The 23,495-nt window shown below is 37.5% G+C and overlaps 2 protein-coding genes and 1 pseudogene across 3 annotated transcripts; 2 read left to right on the plus strand and 1 right to left on the minus strand.

Annotated features, from left to right (window-relative positions):
- Positions 1–931: 931 nt before the first annotated feature.
- Positions 932–18,462, minus strand: LOC113120465 (kinesin-like protein KIF26B). The gene is made up of 15 exons (XM_026290291.1): positions 18,366–18,462; positions 17,882–18,232; positions 16,579–16,953; positions 13,816–13,973; positions 13,549–13,720; positions 11,361–11,558; positions 10,935–11,028; positions 9,634–9,896; positions 8,682–8,862; positions 8,270–8,414; positions 6,416–6,575; positions 3,533–6,224; positions 3,286–3,455; positions 2,049–2,199; positions 932–1,916 (listed from the first exon to the last, which is right to left on the minus strand). Exons 1-15 carry the CDS (start codon positions 18,414–18,416, stop codon positions 1,720–1,722), a joined length of 5,358 nt encoding a protein of 1,785 aa, XP_026146076.1. The 5' UTR covers positions 18,417–18,462; the 3' UTR covers positions 932–1,719.
- A 1,613-nt stretch (positions 18,463–20,075) lies between these two features.
- LOC113120467 (heterogeneous nuclear ribonucleoprotein U-like) lies at positions 20,076–23,493 on the plus strand. 2 transcript variants are annotated; one of them, XM_026290292.1, is made up of 5 exons: positions 20,076–20,288; positions 21,348–21,462; positions 23,056–23,130; positions 23,241–23,380; positions 23,460–23,493. In XM_026290292.1, the coding sequence occupies exons 1-3, from the start codon at positions 20,105–20,107 to the stop codon at positions 23,102–23,104; spliced, it is 348 nt and encodes a 115-aa protein (XP_026146077.1). In that variant the 5' UTR covers positions 20,076–20,104; the 3' UTR covers positions 23,105–23,130; positions 23,241–23,380; positions 23,460–23,493. The 2 variants fall into 2 exon arrangements, with proteins under 2 accessions (XP_026146077.1, XP_026146078.1); XM_026290293.1 differs by having other exon boundaries at positions 20,076–20,261.
- LOC113037881 (translocation protein SEC63 homolog) overlaps positions 23,300–23,495 on the plus strand; it is a 7,937-nt pseudogene continuing 7,741 nt past the window's right edge.

Consider the following 23,495-nt stretch of genomic DNA (forward strand, 5'->3'; position numbering starts at 1 on the left):
TGATCACTAAATAGTCTTCGCCAACTTTGCTAAACCAAACCATATACAATAATGTTAGAAGAAATGAACTCACTGAATGTTTCCTTCAATTATAAATTAAATTACTCATCATCAACAATAGGAAAAAGCCGGTATAAAGAAAAAGTATTGTGCTCAGTTTCAGTAATCCATCAGCGTCATATACAAAGCTATTCAAAATATTTTCAGAACTCTTTTTCCAAAATATAAATAAACTATGTGCTGACATTACAGCTGTGAGCAGTAACTGGAGCAGAAAGTAAACGCAGCCCTTGAAACATGGAGTCGTTATGGTGAGCTGCTGCATGTCTGTGCTGCGTCTGACTTCATAATAGGGAAGTTTTTATTATATTGTACCATCTGAGTTAACTCTGCCATTCATCACAGCCAGGTAATATGTTTTGACAGCACAGTGAGCCAATCAGTTGACTCATTGCAATATGTCTGAATGTTTAAGCAATCCTCCGTGAAAAACACAAACCACAGTTTTAAGTGTCTGTTAATTATTTTTTAAGAAATATAATGCCATGTTTCTTATTCGATGATTACAGTGGGTATTATGTAAATAAATTAATACAATTTCAATAAAAACGTGGCTTAATTTAAATAAAAACCAATAAAGCGAATAACAACCTTTTATTAGCACATACACAATAAGGATAAAAGGCATTTACAATAAACGTGGCTTGAAAATTATTCCCGTTTCATGCAAAAAAAAAAAATAAATAAAAAAAAAAATACACTGGGTGTCAAAAATGACTTCTTTACAGCGTTTTACAACCTTGAAAGTGACTATAACTTTAAATAAAAGTTTCTTTTATTAAGGTAATTTTATATTCAAATGAAGGCCACTTTTAAACTTGGCGTAAGCATTTTTTTTTTTATTTCACACTAGTAATTTTGAAAAGGAATGGGTTACTATGTTTAAACTTGTAAAATGAATCCCAAAAGTAGGCCTAATATAGCCTACTGTGTGAAACAATAAGGTGCTAGAGCAATAGCACATCGTAAACAAAAAAATAATCGAGAATGAAACAGATTAAAATGTTGAACATTTTTACAGATGGACAAGCAGTTACTTTACAGGTCACATGCTCATTACATGCTGTAAGATACACTGTTAAAATGTTGTTAACCTAGTAAATATGCCAGTATGAAAGTTAACAAAGGATTTTCAAATGTGCAATTGGAAATCCTAAACCCTGACTACCAAGAATGAACATATGAACAGTAAAAAAAAAACCCATAGGTTTATAATTTCAGACAGCAGTCTGCAGCCTAATGTGTTGTTCTGACTTTCTCTGTGCTAAAGCTAACAGCACAAACACTGACAGCAAATTAGATTTCAAGTAGAGACTGCACAGCATCACTAGAAGCTTTCTTATAATGTGATAATTTTGAGATGGTTAGAGGATTTCTACGGAGCTCCTCAAGGGACATGAAGACAAATAAAACGAGAAGAAAGAAAAAACATATATTTCAATGTTTTTGCGTTCTCCCGAGTTCGCTCACAAAACCTTTGCAATGGAAATAATATGATGTGGAATTAAAAAATATATTCTATCTAGCGAACGCCAAGTTTTTATTTTCAGTTCTCATTTTTTCCATCACTATGTCCCCGTAGTTGCTCCGTATATTTGCACGCAAATCATTTAATATTTTGCATAACAGGTAAAAGTGGTCATGTAAAATCGTGGCATGCTACATTCCTGCGAACGCTGTATGATCTATCGTGGGCCGATGCCGTATTTTTCTGCACTTGGGTTTAACGTCAAAGCTGGTGACCATCAAGACATGTGCTTTGCAGAGGTTAACATGACGCTCTAGCCGTTGAGTGACTTGCTCCAAAGCCTCTAAGTGCTCCAGGGAGTCTACCTCAAATGTTTGCCATAAGTCAACTGCAAAACACATCACACAAATAGTATCATAATGAATGATAAAACACAGTAAGCAGAACCATAAACAACCCTACAGTTTACTGCAGTGCTTAAATTTACTTAATATACATAAGCAAACATGTTAACCCTTACATTTACGGGTCCATTTTCCAGGGTCCAACATCAGATGATGCTTGGCCTGTTCCAACTCTCGCCTGAGCGCATTATACCTGAGTCTCACCTCTGCTATCCGCTGCTGTCGATGCTCCAAGAATTTCAGCTTTGCACTAAAGAGGACTATACCCTGAAAACGTGGATGACAAAAAGTAAGTTTGCCTCCATATAAAATGTGAGTGAGCTGAGATAAGCATTTGGCCTACTATTACACCACAGGGTTTTATATTAAAGTAATATTACGTTTTTTTTAACACTTTTTACCAATTTAATATCAGAAACAGTTTTCAGCTATCTTGACCCATAAAAGCCATCAAATACACAGATACACTGAATTACACACTGTGAAATTTATTTAAAATATATGACCAGGACCGCTTACTACAATGAATGTGCAACTATACATTGTAAACTTTATAAAATAAGACTAGCCTACTACATAAATTAAAGTGAAAAATAAGAACAGAACAGAACAGAAAAACAAACAAACAACAACAACAAAAAATACATTCCTGAACATTCAGTTTTGGTTTTGTGATAACAATATCCTTTGAATGAAATTAAGCACCATTTGAGGAAAAGTGTTTTTACTACATTGTCAAAATCTCCTCAATGTTTACAATACATTATTGAAGGAATACGTAAAGTAATTTTTGAATGAAAACAAAAACAGTGAATTACACATTTGAAAAACAAAATAATGACAAATATTTCCTAAATATTCAACAAAGAATTGCATATTTTTCAGTAATGGAAAAAAAATAGAATGTATAAAAAATGTAAAATCACATTTGTTCTGAATCAGTGTATTGTTTCTAGTCAGAGTAAAAAAGAAAGAAATGAGCGTTTGAAGCTTTCTTAAGGCTGGAATACATTACACAACATTTAATCACAGCAGATTTCAGCATTTACAGGTCATTATAAATACAAACTTGCGCCTAAAATTCTGACTGCTTTGACTTTTGCCAACTAATGCTCTCCTACGGACTGCAAATTGGGTACAACTCTAGGCAAAAGTCAGGTAGGATATCCCAGCCTTTACTTCTAGAAAACAATGTTGCGAGTCAAGATTTTTGTGTCTGTAAGCAATTCAGAAAACTGTACGAGTTGAATGAAGCACTACCAATTTACTGGACCATACAACGACAGCAGTTTGTGAATGAAATACAAAGCAGACAGACACTTTTTTTTTTCATTGACACATTTTGAACCTCACCTTGTTCCCTGCCCCACCTCTCTTCTGTACGCCATTTACATTATCAATCTCATAGACTTTAATTTCATAAGAGTCAGAACCACTCCGATCCACCCGGTGCGTTTTGGGCCCACTGACGGATCTCTTCAGAGACAGGAGGTTTTCTTGAGATGGATGTCTTAGACTGGACCCTGTGGACAAAGACAGGTGAAGACCATATTGTTTGATTTTATGCCGGAATGCATTGATGTAAAAATAAATTCCGTACCTATGTTGGTTCTTTTCTTGTTACTTCTCATGCCTTTAGCAGCACCGAGCGAGCAGCTCTGATCGCTGATGGAGTTGTGCGTTGAACTGCTGCTGATTGTAGCTTCACTGTCTCTCAGCATGCTTTCATAGCCGCTACTGACCATACTGCTCCTGTTATAGAGTAAAGCTGTTTTACACATGGCAGGAGGCATCTCTCCACTCAGAATACTAGTGGTATCGCTGGCATGGCCGCTGCAGTGGTGTGGGGTCCGGGGAGCTGTGATCCGGCTATACGGCGATGGCAATGTGTGAACAAAAGGTTTCATCGTCCCCAGTTCCTCACATTCATCTAAATCAGACCCACCTTGACTAAAAGCAGAAAGAGAATCTCTACTGCTTCTTAAAAGCTCAACTCTTCCTTTCCGGACTGCACCGGGGGACATCAAACTGCCGTTGTCTTGACTTCGGGATAGGGAGTGTGTCGACCAGGAGCTCTGTCTGACATGTGTTCCGTTAGGAGAAAAGCTTGAGCTCCGGTTGATCGAGTTTCTAGTGGGTTTAGGAGACAAGTTTGGCATCTTGTGGACCTTTGAACTGGGCATGAATTTATTAATGGTGCTTGTCTTAGAGTGACCGTTTTTCGATGGCCGGGTTGGATCGTTGGCATCCTGCATGGGGAAGAACTGTGGAACCCTCCCGAGACTCTGACTAGCTCGACACCTTACAAAGTCCTCGAAGTCTTCTTTAAAACCTAGCGGGCTGGGTTGTGCTGAAATATAATCTTTATCTAAAAGGCCTTTCGGAGCCATATCAATGAAAGCAGTCTCTTCAAGGAACTTGCTTTTAAGTCTTGAGCTAGAATTACCTTCAACGCTTCCTGTTGAGCGTCCACTCATACTGTGATCCCATGTTTGGCTCCTACCAGATAATGCTTTCAGTTTGGCATTAAACAACTTGCTGCTCTCCTCGAAATGAGATTTAGTGTTGGTCGTAGTTTCAGTAGCCATGTTTATCGTTGCACTTCTGGCTTTTCCAAATTCTTCTTTCGTCTCTTTTCTTTTGAGATTGGGACTGTTTGTTGATGTTGGTGGCATGTTGTCTTTGGTCCATTCTACAGGGCCATCTTTCTTTGTATATTGTTTCTTCTCTGGAGTTTCTCTTGGACTCTGTGGGTTCTTTTGTTCTATTTTCATGTGAGGGACATCCTTGCCGTCTTTCTTGTTGTTTTGGCACAACCAGCTCTCCTCAGGTTTAATTTCACAAGCATATTTTCTGGACGCAGAGACCTCACAGGGAGGGTTAAGTTTAACCATGGCTCCTTTAGGTATCTCTTTCACATCTTCAGTCAGAGGCACTTCAGACCAAGTATCATGCTGCTGAAGGTTTTTTGAATCAATGAAGCCGCCTGCCTTGTCAATATGTGCATTGATTTTTGGGTGTTTAATAGCTGCATCTGATGGGTCCGTGGAGGCTTCATGCTCTGAAGTTTGTGCATCAGAGTTGGAACTATAAAAACTTTCTGTTTGCTCTTCACCTACGCTGCCGATAATCCTCACAGACTGACTTCCTGGTGTTAAAGCCTGGAGAGATTGCGACTCATGAATACTTAATATTTGTGCCTTTCCTTGCTCGGTGGCTCCATTTATTGTTACCTCCTCAACCACGGTGTACACAAGCTCATCGTGTCCATTAAGATCTAGTGGCTTCTGAACAGTCACAGTGATGGTGGCCCTCATCTCTCGTTGTTTTTTTCCTGTACAATGTGGAATGTCTCCATTCAAAGGGGCAGAAACAGCCGGTGGGGAGCTCAAACTGGAAGACAGGGATGATGAAAAAGAAGAGGACGAGGTGGACCTCGGAGAACTCTTGCCGATGGGAGATATTCTTGTCTCCGATTGCAGTGTGGAATTCTCCGATACTCTCATTTTACCTTGGTCTTCCAATTTCAAAGATAGTGCAGTGGGCATCATATTCATTATTTTAGAATGAAGCTTAGATTGGCTAGACAGCATGGAATCACTCGGTTTGACAACATCTAGCTGTGGCTGAATATTGGGTGAATTGGTGGTTTCTTCACCGTTGTGAATTATCGCAAATGTTTTGGTGGAGTTTCCTTGTCTGGTACTATTGAGTTCTCTGTTGTTTAATGCTTGAATGTCCAATGAACTGGATTTCTTTTTGGTTTGGCTCAAGTGAGGTGATTTGCTCATAGTGTTCACTTGCTGATCTTTGCATGGATCCAACTCTGTTCCGTCTATGTTTCCCAGTCGATTCTGGAGTTCTGCAAATGTGTTGCACTTCAGGCACTCAAAATCTGATTTATCTTGCAAAGTTGTTGGTGTGGACTCTTCCTTAGTCTTTTCTTTTGATATCTGCTTCATGCGATTGGCAATTGGTGGAGAGATTTCACAAAACTTCATCAGCGAGAGCTTCTTGGACTCCAGTTTGCTCTTGAGTAAGGATGGAATTATAGGCAAAACCTCTCTGCTTCTATTTGTAACCTCTTTATCTAGGAGGCCAGAAGGATCCATAGAGATAATGGTATCACAAGACTTATCACTCCCAGGGTAAAATACTGGATCACTAGAGAAACCAGGAGAGGAGAGATCTTGATCCAGTGTTCCCGTAGATTGAAATCTCAGCTTGGTGGAAGTATTAAATTTCCTCTCACTGCCTAAGCTTCTTCCTCCAGGCGAGCTTGAGGAAGATTTCTGAAAAACAAATGCAAAAATAAAAAACTTAGTCTAAATCCACAGCACTTGAAAACTGGTTAACATGTCCATCATTTAAAAAAAGTACATTTTACAACTCATATGAGATATATAAAACAATTTAAATAAAAAGTAAATCATGGCCTGAATTAACAGAACCTGAAAACTGGAGAACATGTCTATAAGCATACCCTTATCTTCTTTTTCTGTCTTCGCATTCGAGTCACAGTCTGCATCGTACAAAGACTTTCTGTAAGGTCCTCAGACAAGGTGGATATATGGGCAATAATTGTGGTGGAGCAGTTGACATTGCTCAGAGAGTCTTGCAAAAGCATGGCTAATTTACTTCCCCTGTAATGAAGAAATGATCACTTATCGATTATTGACTTAATTACTTAACTTAAAGGGATAATTCACCCGAAAATGAAATGTACCCAATGATTACTCTCCCACAATCTATCCTAGGTGTATATGACTTTCTTCTTTCAAACAAATACAATCTGATATATATATATATATATATATATATATATATATATATATATATATATATATATATATATATATATAAATGACCTGGCTCTTGAAAGCTTTATAATGGCGGTGAATAGTGGTCAGGATTTAGAAAAAAATAAATAAGTGCATTCATCCATCATTAAAGTAATCCACATGGCTCTGGCAGGGTAAAAAAAAAAGGCCTTCTGAGCAGAATCGATGCATTACAAAAATCCATATTTAAAACTTTATAAACCGTAAACTCTAGCATAACTCTAACTGTTGTACATGTGACTGTGTGATTGCAGGATGTAGGCATAGCGTACGCTCCAGTAAAAATGACAAACACAGAAGCACAGAGGATAGCGCAAAACAAAATACTGGTCACAAATTAGTACAAGTACAAGACAAGGATTTGATGTTGGAAATTAAAAAGCCCAGAGAAGACTGGTTTTTTAAAGCTGCATTCGTTAACTTTTTTGTGTTCAAAATGTACTAAATGTATTTAATAAGTGAGTACACCATGAATTCATTTTCCAAACCATGTTTTTGGCTTGTCCTGAACAGTGTTTGGAATAACGCCGTTTAAAAGAACAGCGTTAGGTATCGACGTTATTTTTTCAGTAACGGGATAATCTAACTAATTACTTTTCCCGTCGTTACAACGCCGTTAAAATTACTGGACATTAAATGTGGTGCGTTACTATGAATTGATTTAATGTGAGGAGTGAGGAGGTGGGTTAATTGATAACGAGATAAGCGATTATGATTGGCTACGGCAGATTTATGTGTTTCATGGTAGCCAATCAGAGCCAGTGTTTTTACAATCATGCCAGCACACGCACCAGCGGCGCCAAACGCACACAACAGCTAAACAGAGATTTGCAGCAGCAGCAGAGATGGTGAGTCAGGAGCAATCCGATGAAAAGTTTGCATTTTCAAGGTGGAGATATAAGCACTACTTCAAATTCATTGTGGTCAAAGGCAAGAATGTGCATGTAATGTGTGTGACACAGGCATATATACAAAGCTAGTGGCCAAACGTACGAACACCAGCTGTTCTACTCATTTCAACTGACTTGTGAAAACTGCAAAAAAAAAAAAAAATCTTTGACGTATAGCAACTTTTTTTTTTTTTTTACAGTAACGCAAATAGTTACTTTCCCTGGTAACGAGTTACTTTTATTATAAAGTAATTCAGTTACTAACTCAGTTACTTTTTGGAACAAGAAGTGAGTAAATATAACTAATTACTTTTTTAAAGTAACGTTCCCAACAGTGGTCCTGAATCACTAATACGCGTTTATGCTCAGAATATTTTAGATTGGTTCTGATGGACCACTGCAAAGTAGCCTAGTACCTGCGTATTTTTCTAAAATAAACTTGACCACTATTCACTGCCATTATAAAGCCTGAAAGAAGAAAGTCACACAAACCTAAGATTGCCTGAGGGTGAGTGAATCATGGAGTAATTTTTATTTTTGAGGGAAACAGTTCATTAACTATAAGTCATTTTTCTATTTTCATAATCAAGACATACAAAGTCATACCTAATAGGGACCTGATTATGTCTGTTGAGATTGGCTGCGATAAAGTTTCCAAGCTCAGCGAGGCAGACTCCACAGTTGCTTCCTTCCCTCTCCCCCACACAGCTCCCTAAATCGATCAGGCTCAGCTTGCTTTGATCCACATTCACTGAGGAAAGTATATATTTTAATAACACCAGCAATTTCAAGAATAATAATAAAGAAACAAACAATTTTAAGAAAACGGTCATGTCATATATGCAAAAGAGTCTTTTTTAATATGCTAAAAACAGATACAAGAATGAAATGTCACTTTCCTGGATCATAGTGTGTGAGAAATGTCATCTAATAGGCCTTTGTTTATTTGAAAATCTGTACTGAGAATTTGCTCATATACATCTCTATATAAGAGTGATTAAAAGGCAACTGAACTCACTCCCAGATTTGGCGCTGGTTCCTATGTGCTGTTGGCGAACATGCAGGGTGTAGAACATGTGACAGCAATGTGGTGGTCTCCCTCCACTGTCCACCATCCCACTGCGAGATGCAAGAGCTGCATCTAGTAGGAAAGCTGCTCTTTCTGGAGTTGGAGCATTTAGTACACTGTGGTTGCAGAGCTGTGATCAAGATAACAAAATCCAATAATGAAACTCTCAAGTAAATGGGAATGTCTCAATTAACATATCAATGAGTATATATTTAATTACTATTGATTACTCATGAATATTGATAATACGCCATGCAAAGGGTTATAAATGTAATGCGAAATGTTGTTTTAAGGAATATTCTGTGTTCCGTTTACGTTCAGCTCAATCAATAACATTTGTGGCATCATGTTGATTAAATTACTACAAAAATAATTTGCATTTAACTATCCTTTTCTTTATAAAAAGCAAAAATTAGGGTTACATTGAGGGACTTCAGTGAATAAAGCAATCCACAAACATTAAAATAATCTTTGTTTAGTATAGCCATAAATTCAGACAATATGTGTAATTTTTTTTAACCTATTCTGAATTACGTATCACTTTTCAAATGACATGACAACTGACCACAATAAACCTTACAATAATTATAAAATTATGAAAATGGATAAGGTCATCAACATTATGCCATTATTATTATTTTTTAATGATTAATTATGCCAAAATTATACAATTGCTGGGGATTGTGCTTAACTTGTACTGTACCTGGAATATTTCTTTAAATGCTACATGAATGCTGCATATGCTTGAATTAAAATTCATGTTTTCCATCATCTAACTATATTATAGGAAAATTTTCAATGCATTTGAGGCCAATAAGCACAAAGTGCTGACAGATAAATGGAAATAAAAAATAAATTAATGTCTAGAAATTGAAACAAAGGAAGTGTGTTCAACACTTGCTTGTACTCCACAGACGGGGTCCTCTTTGAGGTAAGCATCTGGTGGATAGGTCTCCTTGCAGTTGCCCATGTCAACATCAGCCAGTAAATCCCTGATGCCATTGTTTTCCCCACAGACCTCTACAGCTGACACAGAAACTGAGATGTTCGCCCATGTCTTGTCTTTCTTCCTGGTAATAAGCTTGAAAAGCCAAGATATAGCACATGGAATGACTCCAAGGCTTTGAGTGCAACCATCATTCCCAATCATTGTGTAAGACATTCCTGTTAGAAAAAAGAAAGAAAGGGAGAAAAGCCACTTTTTATAACAGATCATCATTAGGTGGAAAATCCCCTCATAAGGGTTTTGCAGAATGACAAAAATCCACAGACTGAAATATGCTTAAATACGTGGTGAATGACTTTACAAACTGGGGTGTAAAATGCATTGTGGCAATGTCACGACCGATTAAATGTAAAGCACTTTACTGGCAGTCAAGCATGGGCCGGTTTAAAAGATTTATGATGTCTGGCTGGGAGCCAAGGGCCAACACGGAGAGCGGGTAATTCAATCTAGCTAATAGAGAATGATGTCATACTCCAAATGCTATGTAGAGACTGTTGTCATGATTTAGGGTGGATAACAATTAATAACCTTAAAGGTAAATGACCTGTGATGTGCTGCCTCTGCGTTTAATCCACATTCATTGAGAGGCTCCACAAGCCACACACAGTGCTAAAAAATATGTGAATCTGAACCTTTTTGTGTCAGCACCACTGGACGCAGAGCTACGGAAGCCTGTTTGCCTCAGAGTAAAAAATGAAAAGATAATTGTGAGATGAAGTTTAAAATTAGTTAAGTCATGCTGCAGCAGGTCATACTGTGCTTCATGAAGATGCAAATATGAGAAATAAGGTTTACAATTGTTAGATTTAATATAATATTGCTAGATATTAACATATACTGTGTGATATATAAAGTTGTACTTGAAAGATATTAGTTTTCAACTACAAAAATAGTTGCATTTAGCTTTTTTGCTAAATAAAACAATTCTACAATTAAAACTAGGCAGAAAACTAGGCATTCATACAAGCTATCAGAATTTCATCTAGTTTTTTGGCCATATAAATAAAAGCAGCTAATTGCATGTTAATGTCCTAAATAAAATTGAGGTGTTATTCCATTTTTCTTTTTTAAGTGTGAGCACCATATTCTCACTGCATCATAATATATGAGCCATAAAATGTCTGACTTATCAAATGTGATACAAAACATGTCATGCTTGTAAGGTTTAAAAAAAGATTTTAATATCACTCACTTACCCACATTGGTTTGTCCAAAGCTTAGGATACAACCATCAGCTCCTGCAAGCACACACTGCAGCACTTCACACAAGCTGTTCTCACAAACTTCTGCCTGAAAAATAATACTCCAGCTTGTTTTTTTTCTCTCTTTTTTTATATGACAACACTATTTCATAATTTGTCATCTGTACATAAATTACACAAACAATTTCCTTTCACATGGATTATGTCTCTTAGGATGTGCAATTATTTATCCAAATGTGCATCTAACACATCTCAGTTGATTGTACTGGATAAGAATATCCAGATATTGGATATCTGCACTCAAGCGACAAAATCTGAGAGTGCTGCAGATGTTTGGATATTATGACTCAGATGGGCTCCAGACAGTAGACATATCAGTTTCAAATCATCAGACAGAAATAACAAAGCAGTGACCCTGACCTGGGTTGATTCAGGGCCAAAGGCAGCATCAAAGGTGAAGGTCTTTGAGGAGACTGTAGTTCCAGCAGTCTGTCTCTGAGGGTTGAAGGTGGGTACATTCAGCACTGTGATCTGTTTCTTTTGCATGTCCAGTTTGAAAGAGTAGGACTGAGATGGGTCAGACACAGGAACTGAACACACTCGCAGCATCACTTTGACCTAGAATTGGGGGAACAAACCCAAAACAATGTACTTATTGGATATTACATATACATTTTTAAATGTATTGCTTGCAAATATAAGGTTAAATCATATTGAAACCTCATGTTTATTTATTTACATTATTATTATGTATTTTAGCTTAGGGGTTAGTTAAGTCTTACATTAGAGGATGGGAAATGCTGTGGTCAACATTGGAATCTCTGCTAATGCAGTGGTGATAATAAAGATGGGGAATGTTTTATGATTTAATGCTACCTATATGGTATATATCGCAGGATACCAGACTTTTCCTGCAACAAAACATGTTCCTGTAACTATAACCATAACGGTAATATTGAAAACTTAAAAATATCCCACTTTCTATAAGCATGATGTCACTGAACACACATCTAAACCGGGTTTAGCGTTAATGCTTTGTCTGATATCTAATGCATTTGTCCAGTGATATTATCTTCTCTGTCCTGAGTCTGTCAAATCATATTTACACCAAATGAATTATTTAAGGATCCATTATCTCTGCTACAGTTGCTGGATGTGCAGTGCTGAGTGCGATCTAGCTACCAGGTGCTACCCTGAGAGCGATATAATTTGAAACTCAAGACGAGTCCCATCAGTGTGAACCGTGGAGAGTGAAGGAAGGGCGAGCTACAATTAAACTAAATTGACTTCCCTTCCTCAAGGAGGTGGTGCGATGGAATGGGAAGGCCATTAACATCCCATTCAGAGGTTACAGTATATGAGCAGCTTCTAGAAACTGTGAGGCAGCTAGAAAGCAGCCACATCTCAAGGACAGACTGAATGACATCTAAATCAGCTGATCAGAGGCATGGTATGTAAGGAAGGAACATTTTTCCTTATTCAGAAAATGGTACTCAAAGAAACATTTTAAATGATGGGAGACTCCAGTCATAACAGTAGCTTATTAAAGCTGTTTAATTTTACATGGAGGGCATGTTAACATCACATGACCAGTCAAATACTCACTTCATCCCACTAACTAAATAATAAATAAGGGAGTATGTGAACAGAGATTTATTTACTATGGAAAATGTGATTCACCACTGAGGAAATAAAACAGAGACTACTGTAAAAAAAAAAAGTTTGGGGTCAGTAAGATTTTTTATAGAGATCAATACTTTTATTAAGCAAAGATGCATGAAACTAAGAAGTGATCAAAAGGTGACAGTAAAAATGTTTCAAAATATTTATATTTCAAATAAATGATCTTCTTTTGACGTTTCTATGCATTGAATTATCCTAAAAATGTATCATGGTTTTTATCAAAAATATATGGCCTAAGTGGCACAATGTTTGATAATAAATATTGCATTTACAGCATCATGTGAAACTGAAGACATGAGTAATGGCTGTGGAAAATGCAGCTTTGAAAAGAATTTTTTTTATAATATATTAAAATAGAAAAACAGATACTTTAAATTGTAAAAATACTTCACAATATTACTGCCTTACATTTTTTTGATAAAAGAAATGCAGCCATCAAAAAGATCTTACCAACCCCAAAACATTTGCATGGTAGTGTAATTCTGACATCTTACTCATTATTTCTCACAATTAGTAACTTATCTCTCATAATCAGACAAATATTGAATAATGTGACTTTATATCTTACAATTTCTTTATTTCCTGCAGTGTGTTTTAACTTGTAGTTTAAACTTACTCTCCCATATTTCTAAGTCTCTTTCTCAGGCATGCATATCTCTACAGTCAGTAACTGAAAACGTAATAAAACCAAATATTGCATAATAGCAAAACATAAACCAATTTACTGAGGGCAAAAATCTAAACTCTTTCTATTACAAATTTAAAAGCGAATTAACAACTACTATTATTTAACAGTACTATATCACGTAATAATAAAAGCATCCAAATATTTAGGTTGTGTTAGGTAGCAAACATTAATCAATTAACATTTGAAGTAAGCATTTATATATATATATTATATATATCATTTTATAGATAAACATACCTTTCCCATCCCAGATGTTTCCTTGCTCTTACTAGAAGCTTGAAAAATGTGTGCTGGTGCTAGAGGAGGAGATTTCAGCAGAAGGCTACTGAAGTTTGTCATGCGTTGGGAAGCACTGCTCTCTGAGAAGTGTCTTCCTCTTCTAACCATGACGTTCAACTTCTGCGCTGCCCTGTGGAAGATCCGTGATTTGAGTTTAGCTTACAAAATCATCCCTTTCTTTTCTACAACACACACCTTTTTTCTTTTCTGGTCAGCACCTCTTACCTGACAAAGAAAGACAAGGCAGCAGATGTTCCTGCAGGGAGCAGAGAGGACATACTGGAAGAACGCGTCGGCTGTGTGGCGCCATAGTTGCATAGTGCTGTAGTAGTTACATTCTCCTTTTCATTCACCTTCCCTGCATGCAAAGGACTCTGGGAGGACTGAGAAAGATTGATCTTCACTGATATTATCAAGCTCAGTAATTAAAGGAATAGTTGACCCGCAAATAAAAAATGACCCTCAGGCCATCCAACATGTAGAGTTTGTTTCTTCATCAGAAGAGATTTGGAGAATTGTAGCATTACATAAATTGCTTACCAATGGATCCTCTAACATCAAAATCCAGCGATATAAACTGTTTTTGATTGTAAATGTGCTTGCTCTGCATGCTCTCCAGCTTTTTCGGTGGAGAAAGCAATATTATGGATAGAGAACACACATTTAAACTAGAAGCAGTAGTTTGAAGTTAAAAACATCTTTTTGATGGATTCATTACAAACACAGATTTTCACAAGATGAAGTCATGTGGATTACTGTGATGCTTTAAGAGCTGTTTGGATTCTCATTCTGACGGCACCCATTCACTGCAGAGGACCAACTGTTGAACAAGTCACATAATGCTAAATTTATCCAATTCTGTTCCATTGAAGAAACTAAATTTATTAACATCTTTTCATGGCCTCGGGTTTCAGAAAATGTGTATTTTTTTGGATGAACTATTCCTTTGATACACTAAATTGGACACGCAATATGTTTATTTAGTTCGATGTATTTTAACTGAATGTCTTTCTGACATTGATTAAAAAATATGCCAGTGTGAACTACACCCTGAACATGAGTGCGTTTAATGTACTGCAGTCAGACACTATTATCAGTGAAAGCCACTACAAGCTGAGTCATATGTGCAGATGAAGTCATGAACCTGTTTATATCTGTCTCATTATGTGTGTCATTATGTGACAGGACGAGTCATCCTTCTGCCCAAAATCGAACCTCTTCTCGGCAGAATAAGAATATTCAGACTGTATTTCTTTGCCTCTGTTCAAGAAAACCATTGTTTGCCTGCAGTTATCTGTATATGTAGAGTCACTCCCTGCCTTTATGTCTCATCAATGCTTCAATCCAGCCATGCGAAATAGGAGCCCCCTCTTTGCTCCCCTTCATTGGCAGAATATATCGCCAATTAGCGCTGGGAGCAACCCTTGGGCAGAGATGGCAATATTGGCTCTACTGTTATTTTCTTCTCCATCTCTGCTTTCTTTCTCTCACTTCTCTGTCCTCCAGAGAGAATCTAAGATTTAATTATGTGCACATCTTTCTTTTTTTTTTGTTGCCGTTACGCTTTCAATGTTTATCTGTGTTTGCTTATTCAAATACAAACCTACAAAATGCATCTCTTCTGCTTTTACTCCATGCATTAATCTTTTTTTATTTTATTCCACTTCAAGGACTGAGTGAGTCCACCTTGGATGTTTGTGTAATGAAATGGAGCTGGGCTAATGGACTCAGTCTGCCATCATGCTCTCGGTCAGCGTCATATAAAGATCTGGTACTGAGTGCTGATGGAGCTGCCCGAGACATTCACTCTCTGCCTCACTTCCATAATGTGTCCTCATTTCATCTGTATTTACGAGCGCTGTGTATGAATATTTCACTGGTCATTAAATATTACAGCGATATTGATCAAGCTTCTTTTTTTTCTGACAGGCTTCTCTGTGGCATTGATAAAATGTGGGTTTAACCATTAACCAGAAAAAGTCCTGTATCATCTGCTTCTGGATCTAATCAAGGCCGACTAGAGGGTTGTGTATCACAAGACAACATGCATGTGTCCTGGTGAGCAGACATAGCTATGCATATTTCATTTCTATACTCTTACATTATGCACATGGATGATGTACTGGACATAAAATATGAACAGCATAGTGCTTCTTTCTTTGCAAGATTTATTTGGAAATACCATAAGACTTCATCGTGTTTTTAAAATAAGTGTCTTCTGCTCAACAAGGCTGCCTTTATTTTATATTATAAATACAGTATGAATATTTTGAAATATTATTGCATTTTTATTTTTATTTTTTTACTTTTCTTTCAAATGTAATTTGTTACTGTGATGGTAAAGCTGAAATTTTCAGTTTCCATTACTCCAGTCTTCAGCGTCACATGATCATTCAGAAATCGATTTAATATGCCAAATTAATGATAAAGAAAGATTTCTTATTAATATCAATTCTGAAAGTTTGTGCTGCTTATTCTTTTTTGTGAAGACCATGAAGCATTATTTAAAGAGTCTTTGATGAACAGTGATTTCAAAAGAACAACATTAATTTGAAATAGAAATCTTTTGTAACAATCCAAAAGCCTTTACAGTCAGTTTTATCTAATTAATGTCCTTGCAGAATAAATGTATTACTTTCTTGACCAAAAAAAAAATCTTTTAAATGGTAATGTATGCTTAGTATTATATTAAAGTGATAGTTCACCCAAAAATGAAAATTCTTCATGTGCAACACAAATGAATATAATTTAAAGAAGTCAATGGGGTCCAAATCAAAACTGAACCCAACAAATTTTTTATTTTATGGATGAAAACACTTTAAATCTTCTTTTGTATTCCACACAAGTAAGAAAGTAATATGAGGTTAGAATGACATGAAAATGATTACAAAAATTTAAATTTTGGCTTAACCAACCCTTCAGACCTGAAGTGTTAGTGTAAACAACAGCAATACATACAGCAATAAATCCATACAAAAATTGGCCTACCTTTTGAGACATTGAATTGTTTCCTTTGCATGAGGACAAGGGCCACAGGGCCTCCAAATGTTGACGTCCTTTAATCCAGTAATCTGGTGCTGCATTGCTTTTCCTCTGATGGGGGTCTGAGACAACAGATCGGTGGCTTGAGGTTCTGGGGAGCGTTTGTGAGCCTGAGTCTAGGCTTGTGGATGTGATGTTGGCAGTGGAAGGTGGAGTCCATATGGCCCGGTCCTGGGTGAGGATCGTGCGGATAGCCTCCTGCTTTAGCTGGCTAAAGTGAGTGGAGCAGACGCCACAGCGTCCGTCCGCGTTGCCCCAGGCTTCTACAGTACTAGCAGGTGGTTTCATGCTCTCATAAAGATGAATGAAGACTTTGGGATCCTGAGGCAAAGGAAGAAAAATGTTTTTGGTGACTGTTAACTAATCAGAACTCATCAGAACATATCAGACAAACTGTGTTTATAATTACATATATTTAAAATCTTTTAACATGATTTTTAAACCACAAAATTTTTTGGTGACTTGATAAATAATTCCCAGTTTTGTTTTAGGATCACTGACATAATTGATATTTTGATTCAGTTTTCATTTTTATACTTTCCATTTCATTTGAATATAAGTTAAAGTTTTGTTGTGTCTTCGTAATTTATAGCCGATAAGTCTATGTGCGTGTGTGTGTGTGTGTGTGTGGCAAATATAAAATTAAATGTATTTTATATTTCATTTGATTTCAACTAAACTTTTTTTCTCTCCAAGTAAATTTGTTTTTATTTTTATGGTTTTAATATTAGCTTTAGTTTTAGTTGATTATAATACCCCTGATAATCCCATTTTAACTTTATCTTAAAGTAATTTCTCAATCCATCTCAAATATTATGGGGAAAAAAGCCAAAGATTTAAAAAAAAAAAAAATCAACTATGGTCCACTAACCTATTTTTCCCCACCACCAAACACATGCCATCCACAAATGCATCTCTGTCTCAGCTGATCACATTATAGTGCCATTTACTTTATTGTTCTCAGTAGGAACTGAGTTTTCATATCCCACCCATTATACCCCATATTCTAGTGTAATCAAGGCTAGACGAGTGTCACATGAATCACAGACCAACTGCAAAAGCTAATCGATTTAAACTCGTTTAAGGGGAAGGGAAAAAAAGCATGCGCCTCATATGTAATTGAAATATGAGACAGACTGTGGCTGATGGGGTGGACATGCATGCAGCAGTCCACTAAACACCACCCAAAAAAATGCATGATAATCGTTTCTAAATCTATGCAAATAGATGATACAAGAAATATACTTACTCTGGTAGAAAGACGTTCGTCAGTTACTTGCTTTAACGCTTCCCTTTTGAAGACGTTGAAATGAGAGATGCACTTTTTGCACAAATGTCCTGTGTCGAATAACGTTTCTCTTTTCGTCCCGGTGGACTTGATGGGGCTGTATTCAGTGGGGTAACCGTTTAACGATTCTTTGGAGTATTTTGACCGTAGGAGAGAGTCGGTGAGAGGTGTCGGGAAAGAGCTTGCGAACCCTGTCCAAGGTGCTGCATGAGAATCATATGCTGAAGAGCCAGCGCCTTCGGGCGGGAGACGCTCCTTGTGCGCTGCCGCTGCGTGACCCTTGAACACGGGACCCATTTTGACGTTACTCATCTGCGAACGTAAACCGCCCATATTAATTGTATTTAATATATAACTCTAGATTTCGTTATAATGTAATATAACTGAGCTAACACATGATTCATATCACTTAGAGTCAAACAGAAGTACTAAGTCACCTACTTACCATGAACCGCTCACTGCCTGTTGTCTCACAGTATCCTGTTTGATTCTTCATATTCTGAATGAATAGACGCGTTTAATAAATTCGTTATCTCAACGCGTCCTCCACAACAAGTTTCCATTCATTAAAAAAAAAAAAAATAATAATAATAATAATAAAATTATAATAATATCAGGCTATGTTTTCACGCAAAAAAAGCTGACGCGTTGTCCTCGTAGCGCGTGCTGATTTCGAGAACCGTGCTTTATGTTCTTGGAGAACTCCGGTGAGTAAAAGTGAATATTTGATTTCTGTTTAGGCAAATGCAAAAAGTCCTTGAATTAAATCATCCCTCGCGAGCTGTTCTGTAAATTGCCGTTGTTTTTAATGCTCATTTTGAACTTTATTCTGTGCAAGCAAAGCACATATGATGAAAAAAAGAGCTTTTTATAGCTTATTCATCCTTGGGTTGTTGTTGCATTATGTCTTCATCTTTTTTGTTCTCCGGTACAGTACCACCCACTTGTCATTGCTCTAAGGAATTGAGATCACAAACACTGTTGTGGTTAGCTACCATATAGTGAGATTAATCATGAGATAGCGCCACCTATCGACTAACATGTACTTCTGCAAACGCTGCCCACATGCGGATTTATACAAGACACTGCAAAGTTTGGAAATTAGTGTTTGTTTTAAGTATTTGTATAATGAATTATATATATAATTGTTTATATATTATGATGTGTTGTGTATTCAGAGATGAAATAATTTTTCTATTTTGTTAAAGGTGCATTAATCCATCGTTTTTCAAACATATTGTAAAGCCTTGTTTGTTGCCTTATGTTGGGGGTCTTTAACTCTACATTTGAGCAAAAAGGCACCCCAACATGGCAAAAGATGGGGAGGGGGTTCATAATTGTAGAAAAAATATTGATTGGCGTACATGCAACATCGTATTTGAACATATATAGCCTATAAACTAAACACATTGATTTTACTTTTTTTTTTCTTTTTTTTTTCTTTTTTACATAGCCAACAATTATTTCCTTAGTCATTCCCGGTTAAAAGAAACATGTTAAACGTGTAAGCATGAGGCAAACATTAAAAGGCTTATGCAAAACACTAGGGGTGGGGGGGAGTTATTGTATCGTTTATATGTGAATGCATTTACATTTGCAATGCTCGTTAAAGGATTTCACAATGCCATTGTAAATAATCTTGAATTCAAGAGCCAAAATGAATAGCCCAGTCTCAGTTGTCGTAAGCATCTAGGAGGGTCATTACGGCTGAACACGCCCAGTTCCCTCGATGCTGTTGCACTGGGAGGGGTCTAGCACCTAAGGCGCCATTGAATTGTTCGCCGGTGGATCACGCAGAATCACCGCGGCTGTGCGCAATCGAGAGAAGCAAAGCAGCCGTCGGCTCTCCCTGGACTGCAATATTCAACGATCGAATATTTTAATATTTTTTAATAGCTCATATACACTAAAACGACAACATGAGTGAAATCAACGTCAAAAAGCTTAAGGTGAACGAGTTGAAGGACGAGCTCAAGAAGCGCAATCTCTCCGACAAGGGATTGAAGGCCGAGCTCATGGAGCGGCTGCAGGCCGCGCTCGATTCTGAGGCCCTGGCTGAGGAGGAAGAAGCCGTGGAAGAAGCAACAGACGAAAACGAGGCCGAGGGAAACAGTGTTGCGGTCGAACAAAAAGTCATGAGTGAAGAAGAGCCGGAGGGAGAGAGCATGGAGGCCGAGGAGCAAAATGGAGACGGGGGGTGAGGGCCAGGACGACGAAATGGGCAAAGAGGAGGAGGATGGGGACGCCGGCGTGGAAATGGACAAAGCCCTTGATGAAGAAGAAGAAGAGGAGGAGGAGGACGAAGACGACGAGATCATAGACAAAATCGAAGACGAAGATGGTGAGCCTGAATCTCATCCATTAGAGGGTGAGTTTTTTTTTTAGGTGTTTTAACGCCGGGAGTAACGTTTACGTTAGTCTGTTCACGTGCGCTTTGAAGCCGGTTAGATCGTCGTTTAGCATATGTGGCTAACGGCTAACCGGTGGCTATTGTGCTACTCCGTACTATACTATACTCCGTACTATACGTGCTAATCCGGTTGGTTTGAGTTTAGTTGGTGGTTCGGATTTTAAAGGTTTCTTTTTTTAGCCGTGTTCGCAAAGTTAATCTAATCACCCGCTCGAACCTATTGTCTTCAGGAGTTTGCTACTATTGATATTTTTTTACGATTAAAGGTAACTTGCATTACTCATTCGAATCTTCAAATAAAGGAGTTATGCTCTTATTGCATTGTTTATGGTCGGTTGAGCTAGTTTTAGAAACTAGACAGTTTCGCTGCAAGCTTGAGGCGGGTCGCCCTCGCGTGGACTCATACGTTGCTGTGCAGAAAACTTTACGACAGACAGTACAGAAGGTTAGGGATACAGTGAAATGCATTATAAGTGGGTGATAGTGTTAGGAATATTATAAGATAGAGGTTAAATTACAAAAGCGTCGAAAGACAGGGACATTTATTAGTTTCGGTTCAGGCTACTAGAAGGCGCCATCTGAGTTACTTCCGCTCAAGGTCAGTTCAGGATAGTGCGTGTTGATGCTGTTTGTTGTCAAAGATGTGAGCACTGGCTGGTGACCCTGCTACATTAGGCTAAATCTTTATATTACTTAAAAATATACCACTTCTCATTGTTTTTTTTTTTGTGTTTTTTTTTTTTTTGACTGTGAATGAATTACATTTTTACAGAACAGCACACAATCAATAGGAATTGCACCACCCACGTTTTTGTCTGATCTGGTTTATGCAGTCAGATCAGTGCTTGCAGTTTTTATCCTGAATGACATAACCAAGCAAAATATTCTGTCTGATCAGAGGTGGTCAGTTGATTTTGTAACTGGTGGAGTCCGAGCACTCTTGTCGTGTGGGCCACCCTTAAAACCCAGGGTCCAACACGTCCGGGCATTTCATTACTGTTTGTTTTATTTTCAAAGGGGATGCGGACAAAGACATCAGTGCTGATCAGAAGAATAAGAAGGGTGTTAAGAGACGCCGGGAGGAACATGGAAGGGGCTACTTTGAATTTATTGAAGAAAGCAAATACAGCCGGTAAGGATGGAAGCAATGGCCTTCTTTATCCCCGAAGTGCCACTTTTAATATATATTATATATTGGCTTTAAGTGCCAATGCCTTACCTAGAAAAATACAACCCTCATCTACCTCTTAACTAATGGAAAACATTGTTGAGGGTCATTCCTGGCTAATACAAAACACCTTACCTTCAGTAAGAATATGCAACTACACTTCAAATAGTGCTTTAATGGAAAAACAATATTTTTGTTAAACACACACTCACACTGTTGTCAGGCTGATTTATGTGCGTGTGGTGAATCAGACAGCGAACGAAGCAATGACGATAGCACGAGCTGCGGCTTCTGTCATGGCAGGGGAGGGCCAGCGACGTTGAGTTATATCGCAAATGTATCATGACGTAATGGGGTGGTTAAGAAAATGGTAATGAAGCAAATTGTTTAATTTCTCAGACGTTCCTTCGCCGTTTCCATCTTTTTTCTGAGGGTTTTTGTTTCCTTTTTCCTTGCATAATTGTGAAAGGTAAAATGTAAGATTTTACTGTTATTCTTGTCTATATAAAACAAAACTGTTAATAACTTTTCCTTTTAAATTCTGTTCATTTGTGTCAGCCGGTAAGTACAAATGTGGGCAGTTCTTCACATTGCATAAGGAAAAGGAAATATGTTTACACTTTCTAATGCATGTTCTTTTCTCTAAGTGTGTGGTGGCTCAATTGCAGTTTGAATAAATGTAATTTTTGTCTAGGTTTGATTTCTGCTTTTGTGATGCTCACCTATAGTGAACCAGTGTTTAGATTAAAAATGTTTGTCTACTTATGTACTTTTAGTATATGGATCAAAAATGTATATATTATTTAATGTAACTGAATCCTCATGGAAGAACTCAAGCATGAAAAATCCCAAGCTACTATTTTGTACCAACTAAATTGTACAATATCTGACCAATTTACTAATGATGTCGGGATGTCCCAGGCAGGGTCATTACTTGAATTTATGGGGCCTGACAGAACATTATAATTATGGCAACCCCTATACACTATGAATTGTAAAGACTTTATGACCTCCCTCTTTACAGGACAGACATCTGTAACATGATGTTGGTTGCTACAGAAAACAATTGACAAGATTTCACCTCCAGATGTCCCTAAAAACTAATTTTACAGATTATGCTGAATAGAAAATATAATCTGGAACAAAATGTAAACTGTGTAAGCAATGAAAGGACCGAAACAGCAATACGACTTAGATTGTTTTGACCTTTCAGGAAGATCTGCATGTAGATATAAAAATACTCTTGACTTTTTCAGACCTTTATCTGATGAATTGGAAAGGGCAACACTCTTTCCATATAGCACAACATCGCTGCTCTCTATTTTACCAACAAGTTTTCTTTCAGGCTTCATCGTGGGGTAAACTGGTAAGCAATGATGGTAAAGTTTGCATTCACAAAACAGATAAGATGATGTGAGCAGCCATTGTAAGGTATTGTAATCTACTGTTGATGCTGCTTGGCTTTAAGGAAGGATCTCACCTGGACATGGGAAGCATGCCAGTCCATCACACTCTTGCTTCACCCATGGCATTAATGGCTTATTAACTGTATTTCAGGTCTAAGTCTCCTCTGCCACCTCTTGATGAAGAAGATGAAGGAGTTTGACGACACCTTGGCCTGCCTGGATCCATGTGAGTGGCTTTGTTTAAGAAGCATTGACTAATAGTGTAGTGAACATTTAATAAACACATGAACTTGCCTTTTGGACTAACCAGCATTTCTTTCCTCATTGTTTCCATAGACAATTGTGATCTCAATTTCAAAGTCTCCCGGGACAGGTATAGCGCCTCATCTCTTACCATGGAGAGTTTCGCTTACCTTTGGGCAGGTGGCCGTGCCTCATACGGTGTAAACAAAGGCCAAGCCTGCTTTGAAATGAAGGTGCGTACTACAGCATATTTATGTAAACCAATGAGAAAGTGATGAATTTTGAATCATTATATGTCTCCTGCTTTTGCAGATCACTGAGAAAATCCGGTCAAGCATTTAAACAGCA

The sequence above is a fragment of the Carassius auratus genome, chromosome 20 (assembly GCF_003368295.1).
Source record: "Carassius auratus strain Wakin chromosome 20, ASM336829v1, whole genome shotgun sequence".
In the NCBI taxonomy this organism is placed as follows: Eukaryota; Metazoa; Chordata; class Actinopteri; order Cypriniformes; family Cyprinidae; genus Carassius; species Carassius auratus.

Bases quoted from the DNA above. Each gene is read 5' to 3' on its own strand.
- LOC113120467 (XM_026290292.1), top strand. From the start codon at position 20,105: ATGGAGACGGGGGGTGAGGGCCAGGACGACGAAATGGGCAAAGAGGAG. The intron at 20,289-21,347 runs GTGAGTTTTTTT...TTATTTTCAAAG, and splicing joins TGAATCTCATCCATTAGAGG to GGGATGCGGACAAAGACATC. The intron at 21,463-23,055 runs GTAAGGATGGAA...ACTGTATTTCAG, and splicing joins GAAGAAAGCAAATACAGCCG to GTCTAAGTCTCCTCTGCCAC.
- LOC113120465 (XM_026290291.1), bottom strand. From the start codon at position 18,416: ATGAAGAATCAAACAGGATACTGTGAGACAACAGGCAGTGAGCGGTTC. The intron at 16,954-17,881 runs GTAAGTATATTT...CCTTTGCCTCAG, and splicing joins ACGAACGTCTTTCTACCAGA to GATCCCAAAGTCTTCATTCA. The intron at 2,200-3,285 runs GTGAGGTTCAAA...CCACGTTTTCAG, and splicing joins GAGGTGGGGCAGGGAACAAG to GGTATAGTCCTCTTTAGTGC.